The sequence below is a fragment of the Notothenia coriiceps genome, unplaced genomic scaffold, assembly GCF_000735185.1.
Source record: "Notothenia coriiceps isolate Sejong01 unplaced genomic scaffold, NC01 NC01_scaffold00034377, whole genome shotgun sequence".
Taxonomy (NCBI): domain Eukaryota; kingdom Metazoa; phylum Chordata; class Actinopteri; order Perciformes; family Nototheniidae; genus Notothenia; species Notothenia coriiceps.
In genome coordinates, this window is record NW_011367078.1 from 103792 (window position 1) to 115251 (window position 11460).

The 11460-nt window shown below is 40.7% G+C and overlaps 1 protein-coding gene across 1 annotated transcript in view; it reads left to right on the forward strand.

Moving 5' to 3' along the window:
• The window catches only part of LOC104962114 (leucine-rich repeat and immunoglobulin-like domain-containing nogo receptor-interacting protein 1), a 27063-nt gene extending 15992 nt beyond the window's left edge, over positions 1-11071 (forward strand). The window contains exon 2 of the mRNA XM_010790512.1: positions 8346-11071. Within this exon, the coding sequence (XP_010788814.1) occupies positions 8358-10202 (1845 nt within the window). The 5' untranslated portion in view covers positions 8346-8357 and the 3' untranslated portion in view covers positions 10203-11071. The remainder of the gene's footprint in view (positions 1-8345) is intronic.
• Positions 11072-11460: the final 389 nt, after the last annotated feature.

An 11460-nucleotide genomic window follows, 5' to 3' on the forward strand; every position in this document is an offset into this window, starting at 1 on the left:
ACAGCGTTCCCTGTTTTGGGTCTCTTGGGAATACGAGCTTCCAAACAAACTCACAGGACTGCCCACGCGGGGGCGCTGGGTTTAGGCCGTCCTGCTTGACATCAGATTCGCTGATACCCGCTGATTGGCTGCAAATTATGTTTTTGGCGGATGAAGATTAAGATAGCAACAGTTGGCTTCGTGCCCCTGCACTTGCTGCACTCTCGCCAGACGAGAGAGGGCCAGGAGGCCGTCACTGGGACTACAAATCAGCCCGACGGGCGACTCTCGCGACCGCGCCCACTTCGCGTATCGGCCGCGGGGGCCCACCGTGGTACCGGCCAAGTAAATACCGCCTAGTAAATTGGTCGACGGGGCGGGGAAGGGGGACGGGTGGGGCTGCTTAGTGAATTACCGCAGAGGATATGAGCAATTAATGGTGATTGCCACTGGCCCTCCGAGCCGCCCCGTGGACTTGTATTACATCACTGGCTCCAACCATTGCATAAACCCACTGGCCCGGAGCATTCGTCCAAAAAAGAATCCGCACTTAAAAATGCAGGAAATGACTTTTTTAATGCAGTATTTTCTGATATATCGCGCAACACAAAGATATTTCGCTCTGTGCAAACCTTTGACTCTAATATGTCAACAACATGAAACTAGAATATGAACCTGGCTTTATCCAATGTTCACACAAGAGTTCTACATCCTGACACATCCTTCATCTACACTGTCTCAACTGAAAGAGGACCAGAAACACATTACAAATATAATAAAATGTGGAGACTTTGGGATATTTATCTCCCATTCTTTTACTTTTCGGGCATTTTACAGACCAGACATGTCGTTGATGTCACTGTTTACCAAACTACCACTTTTTCTGAAAAATGCATAAAATGATGCAATATATGTTAAATACATGGTTTATACATGTTTTACTGGGGTTCCATTTCTTCTGATTACCTAATTTGGGCGTGCACATTTGCCACGCGCAAACCTACCTCTTTTGGATTTGGAAAGGTTGGCATGTATGTCAGGCTATGTTATCAATAATGTCTAATACTTTGGTTTACGACCTACTAGGCAAAACACATATTTCAGCCTCAGGTCTACCTTGCGTTAGGGCTTATTACTGTAGCATCTTTAAGCAGGCTAAACTAACACGGGAATATGCTAGGCTTCTAAACATCAACATTTAGCATGGCTGTTTGTTAGCATTCTGATGATAGCATGTTTTAGCTCAAATCATTGCTGTGAGGCTCACAGATCTGCTAGCTTCCATATTATCTGCCTTGTTCATTTCAAATCAACAACACTTCAAGCAGCACTTGGGCAAAAGTGATAGTAGAGAGAAATAAAATGATGTTGAATGCTTTAGAATCAGCAACTTGTTTACCATAAACATGCTCCATCTTATCATATTTGTCAACAGATAAAGCATTAGCATTTGATGAATACTTCTTGGCTGAGGAAGATCCAACTTCACTTTAGATGTTTATGCAGCTTGACAGGTTTAAAAAAAACTCAAATGCACAGTAAAGGTTCAACTCAATATGAATCACATCAAATATTGTTGCACTTTGAAAGGCACTTTAAATAAATGTTATAAGGTTATGAATGGGTCGCTTTTAAAATGCTAAGAGATAAATCTGTAGAAATTCTTATTTTGATATAGTTGACATGCTTTCATCCCTTTGTCGCTGATATTGTTATACCGAAAATGTGAATCAGTATTTCTTAGGGACGGCTGAGTTTGGGTGTATGTAAAACAGCTTAACATTATTCTTTTAACAATATAATTGTAAGATAAAAAAAAATATATTTAATATAAACATAGTGAACAATATTCTCCTCTTTGATTCATTCAGAGATGTCGTTTTATTTTATTTTTAAAGGTCATGTCGTGAGATTGTGATACAATATGTGAACGTGTTATTTGTCAAAACACAAACATCATTATAATGTCAGAACTTGCATGTCTATCAAATTTGTCTTTGATTTTACCCTTCTTCCTCCAAACACATCTATTGGCAGGTTTTTTCCCTTTTTTGTTTTCTTGGATGTTGTGAAAGGTGTGTGTGTGTGTGTGTGTGTGTGTGTGTGTGTGTGTGTGTGTGTGTGTGTGTGTGTGTGTGTGTGTGTGTGTGTGTGTGTGTGTGTGTGTGTGTGTGTGTGTGTGTGTGTGTGTGTGTGTGTGTGTAGAGTCTTGTCAAAATTCAGCATCTACTTTATAAAAGCCTGACAGTCTGGGAGATGTTCCTCTTTGAAAACACATCTCCTGAAGAACCAAACATGTACGATGAAGGAGGCGTGTGGCGCAGTGGATAGAGCCTTGGTGTTCGGATCGGGGGGTCACAAGTTCAAACCCCCACTCCAGTCAGCATGTCGTTGTGTCCCTGGGCAAGACCCTTCACCCCAAATTGCTCCTGTGGGGATTGCCCACAGTATTGAGTATGTATGTCGCTTTGGATGAAAGCGTCTAACAAGTGACATGTATTGAACCTCTGAACTGAGCTGGGGAGGCGTGGCTTATGAGTTGAATCATGACATAACAGCACATACGGACACATAACACCAAACCACATATATAAAAAAATAGCCCCAATAAGGAGCATGAATCAACTTGGGAGCAACGAAAATGAGTTTTAACAACCACAATAATACTGAACTCTGCACACATTGTCACCCGTTGCCATAATCAGTAGACAATGTTTTATTTTTTGAATCTCTGGAAGTAATGATATCCTCTGGAGAGGAATTGAAGATGTATGTCCAGTGCTTTAATCATTATGAAAATACATCAAAACATTTGAACCTGTGACCACAACAACTACAACACAAATACATGTAATTGATCACTTACGCTAACACCCACACCACTCAATACGTTTTAAGCAAAGGGTCAAGATCACATATGGCTTTAGGCATGCTATGTGTTAAGGCTAAAACAAAAAAAAAATGTAATCGTAGTATCACCATTTGATTTATGTATTCCAATCTTTAATCAAACAATATATGTAGAATTTAGTACAGCTGAGACAAGGAAAAGTAGAATTGCTGCCAACAGTTTATCCAGCCTTTGTATATCAATGAGTCCAGAAAGACTAAGTATTAGAAACTCTCTCACTTATGGGCACTTGCAAATAAGCTGCTTACCTAGTAACTTTAAATATCTGTGATGGATTTAGACAGAGCACCTGCAAAGAAACATTGAGGTGAGCTTCAGGTTCAGATGTCCACAGGTTTCATGGCCGAGTTTCATCAGGACAACAGCTGGCCGCTGTAAGAGTTCTGCACCTTGTTATTCCGACCAGCTTCTTCGCCCGGATTAGGGCTTTGCTGTCCATCTGTCGGGCGTCGGCTTACATTTAAACCCTGCCATTTCACAGGCCTAGTAGCAGCCAACACGCCTACCAGGCAGCTAAGCTTCTCAATGACACAAGGGTAACCTTCCTAGAGAAATTCAGCTAGGTGACATTATAGCAGTGTTAAAGTGATCTTTCTTTGGGAGCTAAAGGTCACACTCTCCTGGTTAAGATGGATTTAACGCAGAGTGGCCGTCACTCACTATACATGTTCTGTGTTATAACTCTAAACTGCTGCTTGCTGCAAATAATTGAACAAATAACCATTTATGTAGCAGTGACATTTATTTATTATAAATTACTATTAAATTATTACTATTTCATTTCATTTTTTTCATTTCCATCTTTATTTCGAACAGATTTAAAAAACAAATACAAAATAATAAATGTGAAAAACAGAATACCAACTTGTTAGAATACAGTATTTATCAATATTCATAATATTATTTATATATTCAACAAAAATATTCATAATAATAATAATAAATCATGTGTCCGAAAGGGAGCAGGAGGAAGCAAATGCTTTTTAATTCCCACCCCTTACTTACTGCTAATCAATGATTATCCTTTAAATAATTTCTGCAAGTTATTCCTACTCACATCTTTACATTTATACATACATTTACAATAATCTCTCATCTTCAATCACTTCTCTTCATTCTCATAGTTTTTCAAAAAAGTGTTTCTGTCCATCCTTTTAAACTGAATGATGCTTTTGCTTTGTTCTAACTCCTGCTCCAAACCATTCCATAAAGTCACCCCACAGATTGTTCTACTCATACTTCTCAGAGTTGTTCTGACCTTGAGTTGTTTCAAATGTAGATTTCCTCTCAAATGATACCCACCCTCTCTGTCTACGAACAATGTTTTTAATTTCCTAGGAAGTAGATTATGTCTTGCTCTGTACATGATTTGTCACAGCCATTCAAATAGTACAGTAGATACAATTCTGCAGCTTGGTCCATCCTTTAAGGATAAAACTGCCAGCTGACTCAGCAGTTTGCAGAGGAATAGGAATTAAAGGCTTTTAACACTATGTGTAACAGATAACGTCAGCATCATCTTAAGGATATCAAAAGCTTACAGGTATTTACCTTGGCTCAGGAGTGATGCTGCGTGACAGGTAAACTAAAGCTTTTAGCAACACTTTACTTGTAACAATACCCTCCCTACTTGTTGTTTGATTGTGCTTATTGTGGAGAACCTAATGAAAAACAGCCTCTTTCAGATGCATGGCACTAGATCTATGAGTTATTTCACATTAAATGCTAGATTAATTAAAACAACTCACTGCAAGTGGGTGCACACAACCTGTCCAATCAACAAAGTGTAAATACACCTTACAAATACAAGGTGTGTGGCGCAGTGGACTAGCGCGTTGGTGTTCGGATCAGGGTTCAAACCCCTCTGCAGTCAGCATGTCGTTGTGTCCCTGAGACACTTCACCCCAAATTGCTCCAGTGGGGATTGCCCACAGTATTGAGTATGTAAGTTGCTTTGGATAAAAGCGTCTAACAAGTAACATGTAATGTAAATACATTGAGTGAAAAATATTGTTATCTTTATTAAAAAATATGGTTGTTTGAGTGGCTTGGGTATATAAAGAAACAATATCTTAAGCACCGTATTAAGATTGTCTGTATTATTATGATAGATCCACTGATGGCTACTTGTACGCCACTATGTTATAATAGGAACATAGGGAACCGTTCATTTCCTGATATGGTTCAACATCTTTAGGGTCCCTATGGATTCTATCATAAAGGCATTCATCTCACTATTCATTGATATTGTTATTACTGGTCTTGCACCATAGGGTCCTTATTTATTCATCAATGATGTCTTACTTCTACTCGGCCACATGCTTTTCTTTGAGAAGCACTCCCCCTCTCACTTTACCTCAATTAATGTAATTCTCTTGGAGCTCACTTGAGTGCTGATTGGAATGAAACACTGTATTCAGAGTACATGCCTGCGAGGGAATGATAACACCAGATCATTAACAACACAGAGCGGCAAATGTTTAACAGTGGATGCCATTCTTCATCCTAATGTGTCCCTGTCTGTACTTATTTGCTGCTGAAGCCATGTGCAATAAAGTTGCCGTCATGAAACAAAAAAAAAAGGAATGACTGTAGAAACTCAACATCTCTCTCTCTCATGGCTCTTGGAAAAATAATCTGATGGATCATAATGGAGTAATCAAGTTCAGTGTTATTTTGTGTCGTGTTATTTTGTGGGTAATTTAAAACTGTGTAGAGGAGTAAGAAGACTCATTACGAGCTCTCACTTGGGTCTATAACCTGCTGAACTTGAAGTCATGGAGCTTTACCAACAGGGGATTATGATTTGACCATTTTCTTTATTGGGTTTCAGTATCAGTGGTAATAGAGTTGGACATAATAGTATCTCATCGACTGATATTCAATATGCGATAGCCACATGATACAGGGAGACTGATGGAATTGAGCTTGCAATAAGGACACTCCTTCTTCTTAGGTGTCTTAGCATGCCATACACGGCCCCGCTCCACTCCATCTAACGGCACTCAGAGCTGACTTGATCAATGGGGGTTAAGGAATAAGAAAGATTCAGGATGGCTCGAGGCAGGAAGGAGCACAGCAGGCTCTGGTGAGGGGTGAACAATCATCTCTGCCTGTTTTGAAATCTCCCGGTTTCACTTGATTAAAGATGGTTTCATCAAATTCCCTATCTGGACTTTGACCTCTGAAGTAATAAAATACAATTGTGTGAAATAAATCTAACCCATAAACCCTTTTTTATGAGTCTGATGTCCAGTTGCACGTCGGTTTAGTTGGAAAAAGTTATTAGATGTGACCACAATGGTACTAACATGTCACCCCATTAACTGTTGACCGTAATGTAATTGTAATATCAGGTGTTTTGCCCCCTTTGCTCCACACAGTCATACTCCGTCAAATATAACATGGTCCTTGAAATCTGTTGAAGCAAAAACATGTGCACTATCCGTCACAAACCTTATGTGGATCAGCAAAAACGCACCATGTGATCATGTGGCAATTTACAGAGAGAGATGAAACTGCATAATGCTGGCGAAAGTCTTTGTATGGTGACAACAGCCTTCACACACAGACAGAAGTCCCCCAGAGACATGTCTTGATGAGTGTGAACTAGATATGAAGGATTTGATTCCTGTCGGGGAGGGGGTTTCTTTTCTCACACTTCACTGTGAGTTAATTACAGTTCCATAACATGTACTTGAATGTTGAAAATTACATATTTTAATTGATGGTTAAACATTGAATTAAAACATCCATCTACAATCATAGCATTAGTGACACTATCATTAATTCACCCTTTAATGTTGAGGATGCCATTTTAGTTTTTTGCATATAACTGGAAATTATGAAATGATAACATCAATTGTTAATAAGTGGAATATGTGAAAGCATGCTTAATGATATAATTGGAGTTAAATGTTTTTTTTGTTTTCTTCTTAAACCCCGTATTTATCTCTCTGTATCCAATTCCCTGGTGGTGTAAGGTCTATATTTTATCGTAAAGGATTGCATGAGTCAAGTGTCAGCCACAGCACATACATCACACTTGCCACCATCCATCTTTGATTGCATCCTCCTGTTACTGCTGCTCCACCCCCCTACTGCTTCTTTTTAAAACTTAAAGGGGACCTATCATGCAAAATGCACTTTTGTACGTCTTTTATACATGAATATGTGTCCCCGGTGTTCCAAGGAACCCACCAAGTGTCAGAAAACACAACCCTCTCTCTTTTCCTCCATACCCAAATCTCTTAAAAAGGGGCTGCAACGGATCTGATACAGACTGATCCAGATTTGAACACTTCTATGACGTCACAGAAGTGGCGCTACGGCTATTGGGCCAACTCCACCAATCAGGAGGACACAGCCACAGACATTGCCGTTCGAAAGCGCTGGAGACGCTGTAGTACATATGCCAGGCCTGTAGATGGTGCTGTTCTCACAGAATCAGCCCATGCAAAGACAGTGTTAAATTGAGCGAAATGAGAAATGGCTAAAATGCATGATCTGTTTGGTATTTTGAAAAATAAAAAGTATAAATATGCCTTATATAGGTATGGTCCTACACTATATTATTCAAATATGGCATGATAGGTCCACTTTAAACAGTGAATGCAGGCTAGACGTAGGATGAAAAGAGTAAGGGATTGAAACATAAAAATACGTGATGGACCCAGATCAAACCACAGATGTGCTCAACGTATGCGCCTATTACACAGCATGAACAATGCTGTTAATTCCACTTGAAGCTCTGCCCCTTCACTTCATATCAGGGTGATACAATTGACTGATTGATCATCTGTAAGGTGTGGGCTGGAAATGGTGTTTAGAATACAGGGGACACAATTAGAGCGCGGATGAGATGTATGTAGATTACTAGGATGTATTGGGCATTTGATTTTCTTGGTAGAATCAATACTTCCTAAGGTATCACAATAGGTGTCACAGAAAGCAGTACATTCACAGCAGCTGCTTGCATTTGAAATACCTTTTGAAGCTCTGTGTAGAAAAGTGAACGATGCAAAATTCAAAACCGTCAGCACTCTCAATTATGCAAGCACATACCTTATTCCTCGTAACCGCCCACCTCTATTCATCTAGAGTCTGTGGCATGAATATTGCAGTGGGATTCATACTCTCTGTTCTGTTAGGAACTATGTCACACCAGAATAGCATTTTTAAGCATTTGTATGTTGAACTAACCGTCCAACGGAAAATGTAAACAATGTCGAAGGAAAGTATTTTAGTACAAGTTCGCACTGCATATTTTTATTTCACTCTATAGCTCAAACCATGGCATACAATCTCATTGTACATGTTCCTGTATTCCTCTTTGAGCTGATGTACTTAATGTTCCAGATCTGCACTGAAATGCTAGGCAGTTTATTATTGGTGTCAAAGCTGGTACATTTTATTTTCAAACTAAATGATTTTCCTCTTCTTTGTGTCTCCCCAGGTAACCGATAAGATGGCGGCCAGGGAAGCGACTGGGCACAGCTACCTGGTGGCTTTCTGGCAGCCCATTCTGATACTGATGCTTGGCGCCGTGCTGTCTGGCTCCACTACAGGCTGTCCATCCCGCTGTGAGTGCAATGTTCAAGAGCGCTCTGTGATGTGCCACCGCAAAAAGCTCATGACAGTTCCAGAGGGCATTCCTGCAGAAACAAAACTGCTGGACCTGAGCAAGAACCGCATCAGAACCATCAACCCAGACGAGTTTGCCATGTTTCCCAACCTCGAAAACCTGGAGCTCAGTGAAAACACGATCTCCACCATTGAACCTGGAGCATTCAATAACCTTTACGGTCTGCGGACATTAGGGCTGCGTAGCAACAAGCTCAAGCTGATACAGCTCGGGGTATTCACAGGCCTGAGCAATCTCACACAGCTGGACATAAGTGAGAACAAGATTGTCATCCTGTTGGACTACATGTTCCAGGATTTGTACAACCTGCGGTCCTTAGAGGTGGGTGATAATGACCTTGTTTTCATCTCCCACCGAGCTTTTCACGGGCTTAGTAGCCTTGAACATCTGAGTCTTGAGAAGTGCAACCTGTCCTCCGTACCGACAGATGCTTTTACACACCTTCACAATTTGATCACGCTCAGGCTGCGTCTCCTCAATATCAATGTGATACGGGATTATTCCTTCAAACGGCTCTACCGGCTGAAAGTGTTGGAAATAGCCAATTGGCCTTATCTGGATACGATGACTCCAAATTGCTTGTATGGATTAAATCTCACCTCCCTGACCATTGCAAATGCCAACCTGACAACAATTCCTTATGTTGCCCTGCGGCACTTGGTCTATTTGCGCTTTCTTAATCTCTCCTATAACCCTATCCATACCATTGAGGGGAATAAGCTTCATGACCTTCTGCGTCTGCAGGAATTTCACCTGGTTGGAGGCAGACTGGCAATGATTGAGCCCTACTCTTTCCGTGGTCTAAACTACCTGAAGATCCTAAATGTTTCTGGAAACACTCTAACTACTTTAGAGGAGTCTGCTTTCCATTCAGTCGGCAACCTCGAAACCCTTGCCTTGTATGATAACCCCCTGGCCTGTGACTGCAGACTGTTATGGGTTTTCCGACGACGCTGGAGACTGAACTTCAACAGGCAGCAGCCTACCTGTGCCTCCCCTGAGTTTGTCCAAGGCAAAGAATTCAAAGACTTTCCAGATGTCCTGCAGCCAAACTACTTCACGTGTCGCAAGTCTAGGATTAGGGATCGCAAAGCTCAGCAGAAATATGTTGACGAGGGAGCCATTGTTCATTTCGCTTGCCAAGCAGAGGGAGATCCTTCTCCAGTGATAATGTGGCTATCTCCGCAAAAGAAGTTCATCACCTCCAAGACAATTGGAAGGCTTTCCGTGTTGCCAGATGGTACCCTGGAGGTTCGATATGCCCAGACCCAGGACAATGGTACATATGCATGTATAGCTAGCAACGCCGGCGGAAATGACACCTCCCCTGCTCACCTTCACATCCATAGCTACTCGCCTGACTGGCCACAAAGGTCCAACAAGACTTTAGCCTTCATCTCCAACCAGCCGGCTGAAAGTGGTAATGGTACACGAGCCAATGCCCCTTTCCCCTTTGATATTAAGACGTTGATCATTGCCACTACAATGGGCTTCATCTCTTTTCTCGGTGTCGTCTTGTTTTGCCTGGTGCTGCTCTTCCTATGGAGTAGAGGTAAAGGCGCCACGAAGCACAACATCGAGATCGAGTATGTGCCACGGAAATCGGACGCGGGCATGAGCAGCAGCACAGCGGATGCTCCTCGCAAGTTTAACATGAAAATGATATAACCCAGACGAGGAATTTATTAATTTTGAACAAAAAAAAAGACAAATGGAAAAGAAGACATTTTCTTTCCTCCCTTACCAACCTGTGGATCCTGGTCTGTGAACATAGAGTAAAATGTTTTTTTCTGATCGAAGTGCTAAAGAAGAGAGCACTTCCTGACTTTCACATGTAAGAGGGAATGAAAGCACCTCCAGTGCTACAAGGCATTGGTGGTTTCTTCATGGCCTGTGAAGGCATCAACTGAAAGTCAACTTTGTCATATCAGTTCATATTCCTGTGGATTTATACTGGGAACAATATATCTGAAAAGAAAACACTTCAAACAGCCAGTATGGGAGGGGCAGATCAAACATCGCTGTTTTGTGTCTGTATTTTTTATGTTATGTTATTTTTTTCTTACATTTGTTTCCAAGGTTGGATGTGAAGTTATGAATGAGATTTGTATAGGTTGATGAGCACATGTATACAACGTACAATTTAAATGAATCATCATTATACTATGTTCTACATATGGTCCGTTTTCTTTCCTACAGTGATGAATGTTCTGTAAACCATCAAATGTATATGTTGGTCACAATACCTGATGAAAAAAAATGAGTATGTCCCACCATTGAGCAGAAATATATAAGTATAGCAAAATGATAGGAAATACAGAACGAGGCACAATAGAAAATCTTATTTGAAGCTAATTCAAAGCCAACTTATTGTCTGAGAAAGAACAATGAAGGGTACTGTAAACCAGTTGGTCATTAGGTGACCTGAAAAACAGAATGATACACATAAGTGCTCTGAAATTACAGATGGATATACAGTGGGGCAAAAAAGTATTTAGTCAGCCACCAATTGTGCAAGTTCTCCCACTTAAAAAGATGAGAGAGGCCTGTAATTTTCAACCTAGGTATACCTCAACTATGAGAGACAAAATGAGAAAAAAAAATCCAGAAAATCACATTGTCTGATTTTTAAAGAATTTATTTGCAAATTATGGTGGAAAAATGTGGTCAATAACAAAAGTTCATCTCAATACTTTGTTATATACCCTTTGTTGGCAATGACAGAGGTCAAACGTTTTCTGTAAGTCTTCACAAGGTTTTCACACTGTTGCTGGTATTTTGGCCCATTCCTCCATGCAGATCTCCTCTAGAGCAGTGATGTTTTGGGGCTGTCGCTGGGCAACACGGACTTTCAACTCCCTCCAAAGATTTTCTATGGGGTTGAGATCTGGAGACTGGCTAGGCCACTCCAGTACCTTGAAATGCT